Source organism: Mirounga angustirostris, unplaced genomic scaffold (assembly GCF_029215605.1).
Source record: "Mirounga angustirostris isolate CCGP_5_RB_7025 unplaced genomic scaffold, mMirAng1.0.hap1 SCAF_16, whole genome shotgun sequence".
NCBI lineage: Eukaryota > Metazoa > Chordata > Mammalia > Carnivora > Phocidae > Mirounga > Mirounga angustirostris.
Genome location: NW_026991724.1, coordinates 58,865,859 through 58,886,170, shown reverse-complemented (window position 1 = coordinate 58,886,170; position 20,312 = coordinate 58,865,859). Strand labels below are relative to the sequence as shown.

Sequence of the window (20,312 nt, the reverse complement as noted above, 5' to 3'; positions counted from 1 at the left end):
ATATCCCTGGCTCAGCTCAATGAAAACCGCTTTGTAGTCCTGGAGGTCCTTTCCAAGCCTGAGAAATTCTGCTCTCTCCCTTTTAGCATATTTCTAATGCTAGGAACTCTAGTACCCAGTGGGAAATGGAATCCACTCTCTGTAATAGAAATTGACCTGATGACACACATTCATTTTTCTTGTGTGTGACTTCACCTTATAAAAGAATCTCCCTGGGGCACCTTGGTGGCTCAGTCGTTAAGCGTCTGCCTTCGGCTCAGGTCATGGTCCCAGGGTCCTGGGATCGAGCCCCGCATCGGGCTCCCTGCTCGGCGGGGAGCCTGCTTCTCCCTCTCCCACTCCCCCTGCTTGTGTTCCCTCTCTCGCTGTGTCTCTCTCTGTGTCAAATAAATAAATAAAATCTAAAAATAAAATTAAAAAATAAATAAATAAAAGAATCCCCTATCTCCAGGAGACCTATCTAGGATGGGATCTCACTGCTTCAAGAAGTAAGATTTTCTTCCTTCCTTCACCTGGGTTAGAGGTTTCATTCTCCACCCTGTGCTTTCTCTTGGACTTGCAACGAGCCTTCCAGGAAACATAGGCTGCAATTAACCATCCACAGAGTGCTTTCCTATTCATAACCACCTTCAGAGTCTTCTTATATTTCTGCACTAATAGCAATGATGATTTTCAGACCCTTCCAGGTATTGTTTTAAAAACTCTATATATTTTCACTCATTTAATCTTCATTCTTACTTTGTAATCCTTGAACAGCCAAGACACTCAAACCATGTCATTTCAAAAGCACTTAGGCAACTTGCTATCAACACAAATGCTTAGGCTCTTTCTTACCTCAATGACCTAGGGGCTTCTGTGTTCTTATTTCTCCAGTGATTCTGATGTACCCATAAGGTTTGAGAACACCTGCACTAGAAGGAAATGCCAAAATTAAAGAACTATCTAGTGTAAGACACAACCATTTGAGATCCGTCTCAGACATAAAGTCACACAGCAGAGAACACCATGTCCCCTGCTCATCAGGTATCGAGGGAAACAGGCACTCCCCCACAAAGAGATTCACCATCACATTCTTTTTTTTTTTTTTTAAAGATTTTATTTATTTATTTGAGAGAGAGAGAATGAGAGAGAACACATGAGAGGGGATAGGGTCAGAGGGCAAAGCAGACTCCCCGCCGAGCAGGGAGCCCGATGCGGGACTCGATCCCGGGACTCCAGGATCATGACCTGAGCCGAAGGCAGTCGCTTAACCAACTGAGCCACCCAGGCGCCCCTCACCATCACATTCTAACTCTCCTCTAAAATTGCAGAGCTTTGTTCATATCAGGACACATTTAAGCAAGTTTTCTTGATCTTCCTTGCTCATCTTATTATGGAAAAGAAACCTTAATATCCTGGATATACTTCACATGATTTATATTTTAGGTTTTCACCAGATGTGTCCTGTCTGAGGTTGGGTTTTGTAGAAGCAGAAGCTGGCACAAGGTTCAACGACATGATTTACTGAGGAGAAATTATCAGGAAAAATTAAAGGTCAAGGAATGAGAATGAGGCAAGGAAAGGAGTCACACAAGGGTGTGGCCTCATCTGGAATCAACACCAGTCTGATCTCACACACAGCTCTAGAGTGTAAATGGTACTACAGGTGGTCCTAGTTTGAGACATAGGAACACTCCTTTTGTTACTCCAGGTCAAGCAGTGTTTAAATACTTCCTAGCTAAACTGCTTCTATATTTACTTTTCTAAAACATTGGACTTGGGGCGCCTGGGTGGCTCAGTCGGTTAACCATCTGCCTTCGGCTCAGGTCATGATCCTGGAGTCCCTGGATCGAGCCCCACATCGGGCTCCCTGCTCAGTGGGGAGCCTGCTTCTCCCTCTCCCACTCCCCCTGCTTGTGTTCCCTCTCTCGCTGTGTCTCTGTCAAATAAATAAATAAAATCTTGGGGCACCTGGGTGGCTCAGTCGGTTAAGCGACTGCCTTCGGCTCAGGTCATGATCCTGGAGTCCCTGGATCGAGTCCCGCATCGGGCTCCCTGCTCGGCGGGAGGCCTGCTTCTCCCTCTCCCACTCCCCCTGCTTGTGTTCCCTCTCTCGCTGTGTCTCTGTCAAATAAATAAATAAAATCTTGGGGCACCTGGGTGGCTCAGTCGGTTAAGCGACTGCCTTCGGCTCAGGTCATGATCCTGGAGTCCCTGGATCGAGCCCCGCATCGGGCTCCCTGCTCAGCGGGAAGCCTGCTTCTCCCTCTCCCACTCCCCCTGCTTGTGTTCCCTCTCTCGCTGTGTCTCTGTCAAATAAATAAATAAAATCTTGGGGCACCTGGGTGGCTCAGTCGGTTAAGCGACTGCCTTCGGCTCAGGTCATGATCCTGGAGTCCCTGGATCGAGTCCCGCATCGGGCTCCCTGCTCGGCGGGAGGCCTGCTTCTCCCTCTCCCACTCCCCCTGCTTGTGTTCCCTCTCTCGCTGTGTCTCTGTCAAATAAATAAATAAAATCTTGGGGCACCTGGGTGGCTCAGTCGGTTAAGCGACTGCCTTCGGCTCAGGTCATGATCCTGGAGTCCCTGGATCGAGCCCCGCATCGGGCTCCCTGCTCAGCGGGAAGCCTGCTTCTCCCTCTCCCACTCCCCCTGCTTGTGTTCCCTCTCTCGCTGTGTCTCTCTTTGTCAAATAAATAAAATATTAAAAAAAAAAAAAAAGAAAACCCATTTATCTCAGAGTTCAGATGGTCAGTCTCTACACATCTCTGACCGTGACCATTACGTCAGCATCCCAACAGAAAATGAAGTTTGACAAACACCTCTCCCTTTCGAGTAGATCTCCGGCTTCACGCTACTGGAAGAAATAGGATATACCTTGGAAGGTGGAGTAAGAAAGACTCCGTTGACGAGACGGAGCTGCTCGCTGGGTTGGACAGGGACACAATCCGTGAGCACACAGGGAAAAACGTGTTTTCCGAGGGAAAAGGAGCCACGTGATTGAGGGCTGTCTGACAGCTCTGCCCCCCCCCTCCACCTGCGCCCCGGACGGAGTTTCTCCGTCATCTCTGACCATTATCGAATTCCACAGAACTGACTCCCAGAACTTCAGTCTCCCTGGAACCGAGGAGTAGCAAAGACAGCGCTTATCAGGTCTAATCTTGGGCGGGCGGACTCTCTGCGTGTCACCGCCGTGTCCCGCGGGGAGCCTAACGTGGGCCACACAGGAAACGACACCCCGAAGCACTTGCAGCCGGAGAAGCCGTGCCCCAGACACGGGGTGGCGCCGGTTAGGAAGGGAAGGGGCCTCGCCCCACCCCCAGGGCGTGATGACGTCACTCCCAGAGGCCCTCAGGCGGCGCCGCTGGTCCTTTGCGGCGGTTTCTGGAAGGACGCTCTTTGCGACTGCGGGCGGAGCGGCAGGAGCCATATTACCCAGCAGGCTCAGCGGCAAGAGGCGGTAGAGCTGGGCCAATCACGGCACGGGGCTGGGATCCCGCGTCCCGCGAGACCTACGGCGCCGTGCTCGTGGGGCTTGTACTGCGTGCTTCCGGGCCTGCTCGCGAGGTCGCGGCTGCGGGAGCCTCGGTGGGCGTGAGGCCGCGGGCCAGGGAGGCTCGAGGAGAGGCGTCGTGTCCGCTCTGCACCGAGGCAGGCTGAGGGTGTGTGGGGCGGGTCAGCAGAGCCCTAGGGACCCTCCCTGCCTCCCACTCTTCGCGGCCCTCGGTCCGCGCGCCGCGTGCCACGGGGGCAGCAGAGGAGCCGATGGACCCGGCACGGGTGAGTGCATGGCCCCTCAGGCCCTGTGGACCCCAACCACGCAGTCCCAGCACCTCCGTATCGAGGGTCTCGTCGCTTCCGCTAACGGTGCCGTGTGTCCGGGGCCCGCCTTGGTACGGGAGGGCCCCCCGCTCTGTCAGCCAGTGAGGCGGAGGGAGTCCCAGGCACATGCGCCGAGAGGTGCAAGCGCCAGGAGGTGAGGCTGAGCCGGACAGACCCGCAGCTCTCCGTTTCGCCTGCTGGGAAGAGTCAGGTCCGGACTGACAGGCTGAGGAACCGGGCCTCTTGGAGTTGGCGGGAGCCATGGAGGATTTGGAGGCGAGGAGGAACGTGATTTGTGTCGAGTTAATAGGCTTCCTCTAGCTGAGGAGTGGAGGGTAGGCGGGGGTAAGAGGAGGCAGGGACAGCGGGGAGGAGGCTCCCTGCAACCCCGCATCGTACCTGGAATTCTCTGCTCCCGTGTCACCCGCAGCCCCCCTCGCAGCCGAGGCCTGTGCCAAAGGTGTGCAGAACGAGTTACAAAGCCTACCGCCTGGGTTCAGCTCCAGGCTCTGCCCCTGCACCGCAGTGGGATAGTCCGCTTCCTTGGCTGGGACATGGGCTCATCGCAGTGTCTTCCCTCTGGGTCCTGGTGGCCCACGTGGGAGGCAGAGTGTGAAAAACAGCACAGCGCATGCAGGGAATGCCCAGTAAATGCTGGTCGTGGCCGCTCATTTCTGTGATCCCCGGGGTCCAAGGTGGCCTTTGCCCTGGTCTTCTCCTTATGGCAGTGTGGGCGACAGAGAAACGGGGTTTCTCGGAATCCTCCCGTCCCTGCACCGTCTGAATGAACTGAGCTTCAGGAAAGCTCATTTAACAATGTAGAGACTTCAGGGGCCATGCTGGCTACGCCCTTCCCAGGGCTGTGACCTTGAGGAAGTCTGATCAGTGCCTTTGTCTTCCATCTCTTGGGTTCCATGGGCATATTGACATCTCCTCCCCTTGGCTCGAGGGGGTCAGAGAAGGCGTGTGTGTGATGTATGTCCTCCAATGTCCAACACCGCCCAGGTAGCATCACTCTGGACACTGTTCTAAGGGAGCAGAGCCCCTTGTCCTGTGACGATCTTAGGGACTTACCCCAGGGGAATCCTGCCCTGGGGTTTCCCCTGTCTCAGGCTTGTATCCAGCCGAGGACTAGGGGAAGAGAGCGCCTAGGGGCAGACTCACAGTGGGAGCAATATTTTTGGAATCACTGCTTCTCTGCTAGGATGAAAAGGGCCCTCGAGGGGCGCCTGGGTGGCTCAGTCGGTTAAGCGTCTGCCTTCGGCTCAGGTCATGATCCCGGGGTCCTGGGATCGAACCCCGTGTCAGGCCCCCTGCTCAGGGGGGAACCTGCTTCTCCCTCTCCCTCTGCCTGCTGCTTCCCGTGCTTGTGCTCTCTCTCTGTGTCATACAAATAAATAAAATCTTTATAAAGAAAGAAAAGGAAAGGGCCCTTGGGCACTGGGAGCCAAGAAGGTTACTGGATTCATCTTTGTATTTGCCATCTGTTTATTGCAAGTAAAGCTGGCTTGCCACTTATAAGACATTTACTTTTATGTGAAAAGTAGATGTATTAAAGATTCAGTGGTGGCAGTGTGCATTTGGATGTAAACACACAACAGACCCCGGGTTTCTCTCCAGTACGTGTCCCCCTCCCTTCATTCCAGCCGTGCCAGTGCCTGTCTTCAGCAAGGTCGTCCCCAGCTTTCCTTCTGAAATGACCCCATCTCTCTAATCTTGTCCCTTTTTTTCTTGGCCTCAGAACTCTTAAGGCCATCTGCATCATCTTGTTCAGTTATTTAGTCCTTGTTGGGGATCTTTCTCCAACGGGGGCTGTGATTCCTCTTTGAAGCTCTGTCGCCAGGCCTATAACAGCACCAGAGCTGTGACAGGACCTCATTAGCTAGTTGGGGAATGAGACTCCCCTCAGTGGGTTCTCATCACACTTAGAATCTACGTTCAAACCCCTCCCCCCATGGCCTGCTGCACCTGTCCCTGCAACTGCTCTGTGTCCACCCACGTGTCTTCCTTTCCTTTCTTCCCCATCTCCCGGCTCTGCAGCTATGCCATCCTCCACTTGCCAAGCTCTTGCTCACTTGCCAGTTCCCTCTGCCCAGGACAGTGTCTCTGGAACTCTGCAGGGCATCCCTGTGCATTCCTCAGGCCTCTGCTCAAATGCCACTTCTTCATCTTTCTAGTTCTAGCTAAAGTACCCCAGTACATGCGTGCTTGGGAGCTAGCATTTTTGTGCAGAGTTGAGTGCCAGGTTGAGATTTTCCAGGGTGCTTGAGGAGCGAGGAGGAAAAATAATCATAACCAAACAATGGTTAATAGCTGGATTTCACTGAGCCCTTGATGTGCTTTGAGGGACAGTTATTATGTTTCATCTCATTCAGTTCCCGTCTCCTCAGAGTTAGGTTCTGTTATCATCCCTGCTTTACAGAAGAGGAACTAGGGGTCAGAGACGTTAAGTTACCTACCCAAAGTCACACAGCTCTTAAGTAGTTGAAACTCACATACTGTCCATTAGCTACCAGAGCCTTTGTTCCCAACCACAGTGGGCTGGGGAGGCCTGAGGATGACACCTATATTAAACTTTGTAAGGTGGGCAGGGCTTTCTCTTGCAGGTGAGCTTGGGAACAGGACGGCAGGAGGAGCCATCCCAGATGGGTGCCCTCGTGGACAGAGGCAGTGAGGGCAGAGTTTAAGGAGGCACGAGAGGACCTTGTGATTGCCATGCCCCCCCCCCCCCCCCCCCGCTGAGATGTGTCTTGGGAAGGGGAGCATGTGTGGTCATTTGCTGGATGTTCACCTCGCCCTCACCCAGGACACACATCACAGCCAGTCGGAGGCTGCCAGTTCTTCTGGCCTCAGTGGCATTGTTCTCACCCACGTGGGTTCCCTGATCCTTATGGTATTCGTGACTCAGGGACACATGCTGTCAGGACTCAGGAAGGGAAAACTGACTGATAGCTCACTGTGGAATCTCCTGGGGAGTCTGAGGAGGCTGGGGGACCCAAGTGGGTGTGGGGAGCTGGCCCAGGCCCTGGCACTCTCAGAATGAGTGGCGCCCCCTTCAGTGCCTCTCCCATGAGGAGGGTGAGGATGGCTCCCATCCTCTGTCCATGTCCATGGAAGTGTGGTCAGGGATCTAAAAGTAGATTAACAGCAACAGTCATTAGAAGTGCTTCACCTGGGGCGCCTGGGTGGCTCAGTCATTAAGCGTCTGCCTTCGGCTCAGGTCATGATCCCAGGGTCCTGGGATCGAGCCCCGCATTGGGCTCCCTGCTTGGTGGGGAGTCTGCTTCTGCTTCTCCCTCTTCCACTCCCTCCACTACCTGCTCATGCTCTCCCACTATCTCTCTTTCTTTCAAATAAGTAATCTTTATTAAAAAAAAAAAAAAGAAGAAGGGCTTCACCTGCAGTAATGGAAGAGTGTGAGGGTTACTACAGACCTGGGCCGGAAGGATGTAGGTTCACATCCTACTTCTGCTGTGTAGGCTGGGAACTCTCAGGTGACTCACTATAGCTCCCTGAGCCTCAACTCAGACGTGATGTGGAGCTGATGATGGCATTTATCTTCATGGTGATGGAAGGATGAATAAATGTACAGAGCACTGTCATGAGCCAGAGACTCTAGTGTTGGCTTTATGAATGTTTTCCCTTGGATTCTCAAATAACCTGATAAAGTGAGAGAATTATTATACTGACAGGGGAGATTGAGGCTCAGAGAAATTAAATGGCTTCCCCAAGGTACACAGCAGGCCAAGTGTTGATTCAAGGGGTTGAATCCAAACTTGGGAGTCTGCTCCAGAGCTGTGGACATTTAATCCCTTTCCCACAGCACGTGAAGCCCACTGTCCAGGGCAGGCACATGGGAAGGACCAGGGAGGCTCAGCTTTGCTGCTGCTGTTCTTATTGTTGGAATTATCATCATGATTATTTCCCTGTTCCTCTTATGTCCCAGATCACTTACCATCTGCTCCCATGTCCGTGTCATTCTCCATTGTTTCCACCAAGGAGGGCATCTCTGTCAGCCATAGCTGCCTCCCCCTTAAGTCCAGCTCAGAGCTTGGCCCTCAAGAAGCCTTAGTGATTCATGGCTGGACCTCTGTGCACCTTCACCAGAGACTAAGTTACAGGCTCTGATCCCACCCAACAGCCGTAGAGCACATAATGCTACTGTGTTTGCCTTTCCAGGCACCGGTGACCTTCAAAGATGTGGTTGTCACCTTCACTCGGGAGGAGTGGGAATTACTGGACCTGCCCCAGAGGACACTGTACTGGAAGGTGATGAGGGAGACCTTCAGGCTTCTGGTCTCACTGGGTAAGTCTTCTCCTCCCCTCCATGCAGGGACATGCAGCCTCCTTCTTGGTTTCTTCCTGTCTTTTGAGGCCTGGCTGGTGGAAAAGGCCTCTGGAGCAGAGTGCCGTCCTCTCCATGGTCCCTGCCATGTTCTGGGCTCACTTCCTCCTGCCTGCTCTCCCTTTGTCTCCATCAGGAGTCACCAAGATGGTTGCTCTTCCCTTTTTGATTTGTCAGATTTTTTTTTGTATATTCCTGATACTAATCTTTTACCCATTATGTGAGCTGCGGTTGTATTCTATTGGAACTTAGCTTTTTAGAAATTTTCTTTAAAGCATCTTTTGATTAAAAGAAATGCATATTTTATTTAGTCAGATCAATTTATCTTTTGTTTTATGACTACTGCTTTTCATGTCTTGCTAGGAAATCTTCCTCACACCAAGGTCAAATTACATTCTTTTTCTGTTGCTTACTAATCTGGAATTAGCTTTGTGTATGACATGCGGTAGAAATGCAAGAACTTTTTCCTGCATGTGGGTTACCAGTTTTTCAGCTCCGTTGGTTATTTAGTCCCTTCTTTTCCCACTGATCTGCTGTGCCACCTCTGCAGTCTGTGAAAGCTGTATGTATTCATGAGTCTGTTTCTGAGCACTGTTGTGTCCTGTTGCCAGTTTTCCTTATGTCTGTGCCAACACCATGCTGTCTTGATGTCTCTACTTTCATCATAACCCTAATACTGGGAGGGCAAGCCCCATCTCTTATTATTCTTTTTTCAGTGATATTCTTAGCCCTTAACTCTTGCATATAAATTCTAGAATCAGCTTGTTGAGTTTCATGGAAAATCATGTTATCTGGACTGGTGATGAACTTACAGATAGATTTGAGGAGAGTTGACAACCTTGTTATTAACTTCTCCATTTGTACAGCTTCTTTTTAATACTTGAAGTAAATAATTCAAATTTCTCTACTAGCTTTTGTCTGTGTTTTAGTCACCTAGCTGTTTCTGACACACAGTAGATTTAATATGTCCCCCTGACAAGTCCTGCTCACCCTCAGCCTTGTAGACACTGTCCTGGGAGTGGCAATGGCTGTGCTTACTCTCACCCTTCCCAACTCTGGAGTCTGCACCCTGTCTGCATCTCCAGCCACATCTCCGCCATCCTCTCATGCTCTGAAGTTCCCTCAGCATCCAAGATTCTCTCTAGACTCTGCACCTTTGTATACTCTGCCTCCTTTGGCTGCAGGACCCTCTCACTTTCTCTGTGTGGTAACTCTTGCTTCGTTAGGACTCCGATCTCAAGACCCCTCCCAGTTGTCTTTCTCTCTCATTGGGGCTGGGTTAGATGCCCCCTTCCCTGTGTTCCCTGTGACGTCCTTTCTTAGAACAAACACAGCACATGGTATCATCATTCCTCTCCCCTCTGGATAGTAAGGAAGGGATTCTTCTCTGGCCCCTACCTGAAATTCTCCCCAAGGTTGTCCCTTTAAAGATGTCAAAAATCCAAGGACCAGCAAAAACAAAAACAAAAACAACCAAACCTGAGTTTTAGAGATGTGAAAATCCAGCAGCTGTCAGTGGCCCTGTTTCCATCTTCCTTTTCCCACTGGCTTGGTGATTTTGTTCCTTCTGTGTTGGCATTGTTAATGGGACTCTTGTGTATTGGATTCCCTTCAGATGACAAGGCAAAAACCAGTACCACAGAGCTTTCTGCTTCTCAGCCAGCCTTGTTTGAGGGATGCTCACCCCACAGGTTACTGACTGAGGACGACTCCAGTGTTTCCACATTGGGAGAAGCCGGGGAACAAGAAAGACCATCAGAAAAACAGGGAGGGCACCTAAGGGCAGGGACAGTCCCCTACAAGGAAACCCTCCCTGGAAAGGTGAACCCTGAATGTGATGATTTGGGAACAGGTAAAAATCTGTGCCCAAAAGATTTACAGGAGCAAGTCTCTCCAGGAGATGCTCTCCTTGAGTGTGAATCACATAGATCAAGGAGAGACCCCTTGATTCATGGAGGGAAGAAATCCTACAAATGCAAGGAATGTGGGAAAGAGTTTATCAAGAATCACTTCCTTCTTCAACATCAGTGGATTCACACTAGAGTAAAATCCTATAAATGCAAAAAGTGTGGGAAGGCCTTTCTCAGGAAGGCAGATCTCACTGGACATTACAGCATTCACATTAAGAAGAAGCTCTATGAGTGCATTGAGTGTGAGAAGGCCTTCAGCCGCAGGTCACACCTCACAGAACACCAGCGGATTCATACTGGGGAGAAGCCCTATGAGTGCATCGAATGCAGGAAGTCCTTCAGCCGCAGGTCACACCTCACGGAGCACCAGCGGATTCACAGTGGAGAGAAGCCTTATGTGTGCAGTGAATGTGGAAAGGCCTTCGCCCGCCACTCTGATTTTATTCGGCATAATAGAACCCACACTGGAGAAAAACCCTTTGAGTGCAAAGAATGTGGGAAAGCCTTTTGTAACAGCTTTTCTGTAACTCGACACATGAGGTGTCATTCTGGGGAGAAGCTCTATGAGTGCAATGAGTGTGGAAAGACCTACAGCTACAGCTCAACCCTCACCACTCATCAGAAGATTCATAGTGGAGTAAAATCCTACAAGTGTAAGAGATGTGGGAAGGTCTTTGACCAGAAGGCAGGCCTCAGTCAGCATCAGAGAACTCATACTGAGCTCTTCTTAAAGAGACCTTCTTAAAGTAACTACAGTGGCAAACTGTTTGACCAGAGGGAAGATGTAACTTGGCATCTGAGAGTTCACATCCAAGGCTCCCCTGCATACCGTGTCCTCCTTCATGTGCACAGTTCTGTGCTATGGCTGTAGCATTACCTTCACCTGCGGCTGAGTGCTGACACCACAGAGACTAGAGGCCACTCTCCCAAAACACAGCATGGTTCTCAGCGGAGGGACCTTCTTTCCATGCCTGAGAGTGCTTTGCTGTCATGTGGCCTGCACAGAGACCTGGGCCTCAGTTTGTCCCAAAGCAGAAGTGATGTGCTTTGCAGTCGTTGAAGGGCCACCTTCCCTCATGGTCCATGTCTCCCCATCCAGCTTTCTGTATTTACAGGGCCCTGCTGTGCTCTTGCTGGTATGATGGGCAGGAGTCACGAGAAACCCATCCTTTGTGCCCATTACCCCGCATGTGCCTCGTGTCATGGAAATACATGGGTGACTGAGACTTGGGCCTTGCTGTCTAGAAGGGAAAAACACATGGTAATACAGACGTGTGGTATAGCAATTCTGCTGCTAGACAATACTGTGCCTATGGTCCCTGTGTGGCCTAATCAGGGTCAAAACTTAGGCATGGAGGACAGATGTCCTTTGGGAAGAGTGGTCCAGTGACTAAAGGCTTGGGCCCTCAGGACAGTTGGAATTCGAGCACTTCCAAGCTGTGCCCATCACCACCTGGGTGACCTCAGTCATGTCACTTCCCCACAGGCCTCTCTTGTAAAAGTGGGAAGATGAACGTTAAACTGTAAAGCATGGGCAGGGGAGCAGACAGTACCAAAGGGTTATATCATGCAGACCCATGAAGGATGGAGGAGCCCCAGCTATGTTCGAAGATGAGAAAGAACATTTTTGGCAAAGGGAACAGCATGTACTAAGACCCTGAGGCATGCAAGAACTGGCCTTATGGAGGAAACAGTGTGTCTGGAGGACATGAGTGGTGAGCAGTGAGATGGGACAGAACAGGGCCAGATGCACAGGGCTTTGTGGGTTTTATTCTGACTGTTCTGGGAGGCTGAGGAAGGGATTCAGCAGGGCAGTGGCATGATCTTGTCTCTAAATCTGCCCTTGACTGCTGTGTGGAATGTGTACTGAAGAGGGAATAATTGATATGGGAGAGAGATGAGGCCACTGGGTGGTCCAGGGGTACATTGTTATTGGACTGGCCCATGATGGTGGCATTGGAGTTGGTTTGGGAGAAGATGACTTGGGACATGTTAGGAGGCAGAGCCAACAGGACATGTGCATAATTAGGATGATGGGTGAGCCCCAGGGAATGACTTTCCCTCCTCAGTCCTCAAGAGAGAGCCCTTTGCATCCATGGGAATGTGACATGGCCTGTCCTTGTGTTCCAGGTTTTCAGTCAGCACCTAGTGTGTTGAGTGAGCAAGTGAAGCTGAAGATTACCTTTCTTGGACAGAAAAAGGCAGAACTCCTTCTCCCCTTGATGGTCACATGGGCAGTGAATTTGCCATGACTTTATTTCTGTGATGCTGAGGGGCCCTGGCCCTGGCCCTGCCCCTGCCCAGATTGGATGAATTTGGGCAGGAAGCCATGCAGGGCTGATGAGCACCCTTCTCAGCTGTGCTTCTTACTAGTGGCCATGACAGCACAACTCAGGGACTTTTTGGGTTCTTGGTTTCTTCCTCTGTAAGCTGGGTGAGTTAATATCCTTTGAGTCTCAGCTTCATTATCTACGAAACAAGACTGTTGACTGATGCACCTCACCAAGTGGTTATGCAGGTTAAAGGATAGTGTTGAAAAGTACCTGGTGTCAGCTTTGTGGATATTCTTAAATGTTAGCTGTTGTTAAAATTATTTTCACTAATGTTACCCCTTCATGCCATCCTATTCCTTTCTCATCAGGAGATGTGCTGATAGGATTTGTTTGTAAAAATATACTGCAGGTCCTGATGACGTCTCAGCTGATTTTAGACCTTAAGATGTTTGATCATAAATTCTGGTGACCCTCAGCGTAAGGTCTTGGTTCCCCAGCAACCAACACCAGAACGTTCTTTGCCCCCTGGTGTCTTTTCCTGGTGGAGATGGGGTGGCTGAGGATGCCAGAGAATGTTAGTTGTTCTTTGAATGGAAATTCAAAACCTGCCCTTGAAATTTATTGATGAAGATTAAGTATCTTGTGAAGGGAGGTTTTAACCATCAAAAAGTACTGACTGTTAATTTATTTCATACTTACCTAATGTAGTATTTTACATATTTGGGTTTAAATACATCCTCTTATTTTGTGGCTTTCTTTACCTCACTTGTTCTTTTTCTGGTCCTTAAAAAAAATAACTGTTACTTACAATCCAGATTTTTAAAAAATTCTAGTTTAAACTTATTCTGTTTGTTATTGTTTAAGCTAAAATTTACAAACACTTACTTAAAAACAGTAGAGCACAGACTTACCAATGCTTTTGTTTCTTCCCAGGCAAAATAACGGACTTAGAAGTTTAACTAGTATCCTCTATCTCAGTATATGCGTTGAGATTATGCATGTTAATTCCATCAATGTGACTGCAAAAGGAAATGTTACTCATGTTTAATGCAAATAATGAGCAGATGTATCAATCCACATATGCATTCCCCTCTTGGGTCCTCATTCCTTCTATCATTGTAAATATTTCATCTGAGATTACTTTCCAAAGTTCTTAAATATAACCTTTAGGATTTCATTTTGTGTGTGTTAATCTTCCATTAAATTCCTCATTTTTGGTTTGAAATAGTCTTATTTTGTACTGTTTCTTGAAAGACAATTTTGATATATATAGAAATCTAGGTTGGCATGGTTTTTTTTCTTCAGCAGATCCTTGAATAGGTCCTTCTACAGTGTCAGAACCATAATTATATACGGAATGAGTGGCAACAAGTAACTCACTTTGTGTATGGTCTTAAGAATAGAAGTATTAGGGGTGTCTGGCTGACTCAGTCAGTAGAACATGAGACTCTCGATCCCAGGGTTCTGAGTTCGGGCCCCAGGTTGGGTGTAGAGATCACTTAAAAATAAAATCTTAAAAAATATATATATATAAATATTAACATTAAGATGGAGGCATGGAGTTTTGGGTTATCACCCAAAGGGCAGTAATGTTGAATACGTAGGAAGAATAATATAATAAAATGGATATCTGATGAATTGTACTAGAAAGTGGGTAGATGCTCTCCAATCCAGTTTTCCCTTTATGGACACACAGCTTCATTTACGTGAGCCATGTAAATGAGTTTGGGGCAATGAAATACAGGCAGAAGTTATTATGAAGCTGTATCTTCATTATGTTTTCTCATTTGTGCTCCTCCACAGGGATATCTTCTCCAGCCTCAGTGATTCCAGTTTGCACACACCTCCCCAGGATTTAGCTGCAGGCTCAGGCATGGACTGGGGCCCTTCTGGATGCATTTTTAACATACTCCCATGTGATGCTAATGCTCCTGATTTGGGAACCACTGGATTAGAGCACTATTTAACGTTAGTACACAATACGCCGCAAGTTATCTCCATATCACCTATTTTTAAGCCTTTTAAATATTATTTCTTTATGGAATGTTGTTAACCATAGTTACCATGCTGCACATTTCATCCCCAGGACTTATTTTATTTTATGGTTTTTAAGCATAGTTTTTCCCTCGGAGGTTGAGGAGCTTGCCTAAGGCCACTGAGGAGAGGTCTCCTATAACAGCTCTCCCAGGATGGGCTTCACCCAAGGTGGCCACAGAAACGTGGGCACGGTCCTTGTATTTGGAGTCCCAGAGCAGTATTTCCCAAGGTGCCTCACGGGGCTGTTGGGCCAAGGTTGCAGAGAATGGGAAAGGCCCATCCTGACCTGTTCACGTGCAAGACAGAAACTGCATTACCCGGCAGGCTGTGCTTCGTGCATGGGCGGCAGTCACTCGTCCAGTGACAACCCGGGAGTGAGGTGTTCCCCTGCAGGAGTGGTGGCGGGACTTATGATGATGTCACAGAGGCTGTGGCGGGTCTGTGCCTGTTGGCAGAACAGGGGGAAGGAAGGACAGTGGGACCCACCTCTGTGCTTTTGTGTGAGCAGCGACCCTACCCTGGCCCCGCACAGTCCTCCGTCCTCGAGTGCCTCTTAGGGGAGAGCCGCTGAGGCTGGGAGTGCGGTCCGCCGTGGTCACGTCCAGCCTGGGGCCTGGCAAGATGGGAGTGGACGAAAGTCGAAGGGCCCAACCGATCCCACCCAGTTCGCGGGGCCGGCGGACGCCAGCTGCTGGGACCCTCGCCCTGCTGGTGTCAGAGCCCTGATACAGAGGATCCTGTGACCTAGAGCTTCTCGCTCTCCCCCCACCCGCCTCTGAGTTCAGGCTCCTGGAGGCGAGTCGCTCTTGGCCCAAGGCCCTTAATTGAGATCAGGAGTTGTATGGAGCACTTCCTGTTTCTGGAACCCGGTAGGATGAAGTAAGGAAGGTTTTCCAGTTGCAAGAAGCAGCATGAAGGATGCTTGGATGTGGTGCTGAACTGGGAATGTTCGCGAACGCAGGTCCACACAGTGTCTTTTACGGTTCCATACAAATTTTAGAACTATTGTTCTAATTCTGTGGAAAATGCCTTTGAAATGTTGATAGGGATTGTGTTGAATCTGTAGATTGTTTTGGGTAATATGGACAGTTTAACAGCATTATTTCTTCCAATCTATTAGCATAGGACATCTTTCCATTTATTTGTGTCTTTTTCAATTTCTTTCATCAAAGTCTTGTATAATATTCAGTATACAGGCCTTTCACCTCCTTGGTTAAGTTTGTTCCTAGGCATTTTATTTTTTATTTTTATTTTTTTTTAAGATTTTATTTATTTATTTGACAGAGAGACACAGCGAGAGAGGGAACACAAGCAAGGGGAGTGGGAGAGGGAGAAGCAGGCTTCCTGCAGAGCAGGGAGCCCGATGCGGGACTCGATCCCAGGACCCTGGGATCATGACCTGAGCCGAAGGCAGTCGCTTAACCGACTGAGCCACCCAGGCGCCCAGCATTTTATTCTTTTTGATGCAGTTGTAAATGGGATTGCTTTCCTTTTTTTTTTTTTTTTTTAAGATTTTATTTATTTATTTATTTATCTGACAGACACACAGCGAGAGAGGGAAAACAAGCAGGGGGAGCGGGAGAGGGAGAAGCAGGCTTCCCGCCAGGGAGCCCGATGTGGGACTCAATCATGACCTGAGCCGAAGGCAGACTTTAATGACTGAGCCACCCAGGCTTTCTTAATTTCTCTTTCTGCTATTTTGTTAGGGTATAAAAACATGACATTTTTGTATATTGATTTTTTACTTTACAGAACTTTAACTGAATTTGTTTATTCTAATAGTTTTTTGGCAGAAACTTAAGGATTTTTTTTATATATATAAAATCATGTTGTCTGCAAATAGTGACAGTTTTATTTCTTCCTTTGCAATTTGGATGCCTTTTACTTCTTTTTCCTGTCTGATTGCTCTGGCTAGGACTTCCAGTGCTATGTTACATAAAAGTGGTGAGAGTGGGCATTCTTTTTCCTGATATTATGGGAAAAGCTTTTGCGGTGCCTGGGTGGCTCAGTTGGTTGAACATGTGACTCTTGATTTTGGCTCAGGTCATGATCTCAGAGTCATGGGATCAAGCCTGGAGTAAGGCTGTGTACTCAACATGGAGTTCGCTTGAGATCCTCTCCCTCTGCCTCTCCCCACCCCACTCGTGTGCTCTCTCTAAAATAAATCTTTTTTTTAAATAAAGATTTTATTTATTTATTTGACACCGAGAGAGACAGTGAAAGAGGGAACACAAGCAGGGTGTAAAATAAATCTTTTTTAAAAAAAGGAAAAGCAGGGCGCCTAGGTGGCTCAGTCGGTTAAGCATCTGCCTTGAGTTCAGGTCATGATCCTGGGGTCCTGGGATTGAGCCACATCTCGGGCTCCTTGCTCAGCAGGGAGCCAGCTTCTCCCTCTCCCTCTGCCTGTCACTCCTCCTGCTTGTGTTCTATCAAATAAATAAATAAAATCTTTAAAAAAAAATTTAAAAAGGAAAAGCTTTTAGCTTTTCAGAGTTGAGTATGATAGCAGTAGGCTTGTCCTATATGGCCTTTATTGAGATATATTCCATCTATACCCAGTTTGTTGAGAGTTTTTATCATAAATAGATGTTGAATTTTGTCAAATGTTTTGTGTCTACTGAGATGACCATAGAATTTTTATCCTTCATTTTGTCAATGTGTATCACTTTGGTTGATTTGCTGATATCCTTACATCCCTGGAATATGTATTGTATTCCCTAGCTCTGTGACTTCTGTTTGGTATTTCCTTATATTTTCTCTCTCTTTGTTAGAGTTCTCAGTGTATTCATTCTTCTCCTGAGTTCAGTAAGCATCTTTATTACCATTACTTTGCACTCCTTATCACATGAATTACTTTTCTCTGTTCCATTAGGTTTTTTTCTGGGGTTTTGTCTTGTTCTTCATTTGGAACATATTCCTCTGTTTTTTCATTTTGCTTGACTTCCTGTATTTGTTTCTTTTTTTTCTTTCTGTTTGTTTCTAAGTATTAGGCAGAGTAGCTCTTTCACCCAGTCTTGAGGGAGAACTTTATCATTTAACATTCTCTTAGCTCTTTTTTTTTGAAGATAATTTTTTTTTAAAGATTTTATTTACTCTAGAGAGAGTGAGAGAGCATGAGCAGGGGCGGACGGGCAGAGGGAGAGGGAGAAGCGGACACCCTGCTGAGCAGGGAGCTCAATGCAAGACTCAATTCCAGGACCCTGGGATCATGACCTGAGTAGAAGGCAGACGCTTAACCAACTGAGCCACCCAGGCTCCCCAAACCTTCCTTTAGCTCTTCATTATCTCTCAGACCTTTGTCATTATCTAAGTAGCCTGATTTATTCTTGGTAAGACTTCGTTTTTGAGGGTGTGCCAAGACGCATAAGTATTCCAGAGGAAGGATAGTCAAATCTAGTTTCAGGCTAATTAGAGGCTAGATCCTAAGGCAGCAGTTTTTAAGGTATGCAAGTACATACAGTCCCACTGGATCATAATCATAAGCCCTACTGGCCTTGAGGTCAGATGATCTACAGGTGTCCCTTTGGTGACAGTTGCAAAAGTTGGGGCTCCAGACAAGTGCATGAGCTCCCTTGTGGGAGGCATTGGCTCACTCTAGCAAGACCAAGGAAGAGCACAAAGATGGTATCCTCTGGCCTGTGTTCCCGAGGAGCATTTCCGTATCCTACAGATGTGTGGTAAACCTGAAGCCTGCTCCTCCAAGATTAGTAAATAGGTCTTCTCCACAGGAAGACAGGGTGTGTTCCAGTCTCCTGTCTGTGCAGTGCCCTGGGGGTGGTAGCCTGCCAAGAACTTTCTCTGATTGTTTCAGGCTTTGTGAGGCCCAGAAATGCTGTTTCCCTGGCTACCAGAGCCAGGTACTAAAGGGGCGTCCCCTCTGTGGGCCGTGCATGTGGTGTCCAGCCACCGTGCTTCGGTGGGGCCACAGGAGTGGGGCAGGGGCAAGGTTCACACACTGGTGCTAGCAGGTTAGAAGAAGAGTATAAAGCTGGTGCCCACCAGTGCTGGCACTAGTAAGGTAGAGGGAGAATGCAAAAATGGTGCCCACCAGTGCCTCCATCCCAGGAGAGAGTTCTAGCATGTTCCTACTCATCGAGCAGATGCTTTAAGATTAACAAATCTTCACATATAGTCTTGGAGCTTTTCCAAAACTGCTGCTTTTGAATTGGATCCTGGGGTGAGTGATTCTGCATGCCAGCCTTTTAAGAGTGGAATCTCCAGGCACCTGGGTGGCTCAGTCGGTTAAGCACCTGCCTTCAGCTCAGGTCATGATCCCAGGGTCCTGGGATCAAGTCCTGCATTGGGCTCCTTGCTCAGCGAGGAGCCTGCTTCTCCCTCTGCCTTTGCCTGCCACTCCCCCTGTTTGTGTTCTCTCTTGCTATCTCTGTGTCAAAAAAAAAAAAAGTGGAATCTCCATTCCCTATAACCCTGTGATTCTCCTGGATATAATGTCTATTCATGTCTTCTGCCCATCTTTTAATTTCATTGTTTTCTGGGTGTTGGATTTTTTAAGTTCTTTATATATATTGGATACTAACCCTTTATTGGATATGGCATTTGCAAATATTTTCTCCCATTTTGTAGATCGCCTTTTAGTTTTGTTGATTGTTTCTTTTGCTCTGCAGCTTTTTATTTTTATGTAGTCCTAATTGTTTTTCTTTTTGTTTTCCTTGCCTCAGGGGACCTATCTAGAAAAAAAGTTGCTTTCTCTTTATTCTTCGCGTATTAGTGGATTTTTCTTAAAAAAAAAAAAAGATTTTATTTTAGAAAGCGCATGAGAGTTGGGGGACAGAGGGAGACAGAGAATCCTCAAGCAGACTTCCCATGGAGCATGGAGCCTGACGTGGGGCTCTATCCCTGGACCCTGAGATCATGACCTGGAGCTGAAATCAAGAGCCGGCTGCCCAACTGACTGAACCACTCAGGTGTTGCTAACAAATTAGCTTTTTTTTTTTTTTTTTAAAGTAGGCTCCACACTCAGCATGGAGCCCAGTGTGGGGCTTGAACTCACAACCCTGAGATCAAGACCTGAACTGAGATAAAGAATTGGACACTCAGGGCTCCTGGGTGGCTCATTCATTAAGCGTCTGCCTTCGGCTTAGGTCATGATCCCAGGGTCCTGGCATCAAGCCCTGCATGGGGCTCCCTACTCAGAGGAAAGCCTGCTTTGCTTCTCCCTCTCCCACTCCCCCTGCTTGTGTTCCCTCTCTCCGTCAGATAAATAAATAAAATCTTAAAAAAAAAAAAAAATTGGACGCTCAACTGACAGAGCCACGCAGGTGCCCCATATTATTAGTGGGTTTTGATTTGTGGTTACCATTAGGATTGTATATAACATCTTCTGCATATAGCAGTCTATATTAAGTTGATGGTCATTTAAGTTTGAACCCATTCTTTACTCCTCTCCCCCAACACACACACATTTTAGGTGTATGTTGTCATATTTACTAGTTTTGTGTTTCCTACCTTCATACTGTCACTTTTGGTCTTTCCTTTCCAGAGTCCCCTTTAATATTTCTTGCAGAACTGGTTTAGTGGTCATGAACTCCTTTAGTTTTGTTTGTCTGGGAAACTCTTTCTCTCTCCTATTCTGAATGATAGTCCTGCTGGATAGAATATTCTTGGCTGCAGATTATTCCCATTCAGCACTTTGAATATATCATGCTACTCCCTTCTGATTTAGAAAGATTCTGCTGAAAAATCCCAATAGCCTTATTGGGTTTCTCTTGAATATAACTGTCTTCTTTTGTCTTGCCACTTTTAAAGTTTTTTTTAATTACTATATTTTGCCATTTTAATTGCAATATGCCTTGGTATGGATCTGCTTTTGTTGATATTGTTAGGGGTTCTGTGTGACTCTTGGATGTGGGTATCTGTTTCCTCAGATTAGGGAATTTTCTTTCTTTTTTAAAAAAGATTTTATTTATTTGAGAGGTAACGACAAGTGG

At 47.7% G+C, this 20,312-nt stretch overlaps 1 protein-coding gene across 7 annotated transcripts in view; it reads right to left on the bottom strand.

The window, feature by feature from the left end:
* Positions 1-1,132: 1,132 nt before the first annotated feature.
* LOC123856213 (zinc finger protein 773-like) overlaps positions 1,133-20,312 on the bottom strand; it is a 34,413-nt gene continuing 15,233 nt past the window's right edge. For 2 of the 7 annotated variants that reach the window (XR_010407979.1, XR_010407980.1), the window contains 2 exons: positions 13,239-13,346; positions 1,133-13,110 (listed from right to left, as the gene is read on the bottom strand). Coding sequence is in view for 4 of the 7 variants with exons in the window: in XM_064580330.1 (XP_064436400.1) it covers positions 14,714-14,809 (96 nt within the window). In the remaining 3 variants the exon portion in view is untranslated. The other 5 variants (XR_010407981.1, XM_064580330.1, XM_064580331.1 and 2 more) reach the window with 3 other exon arrangements.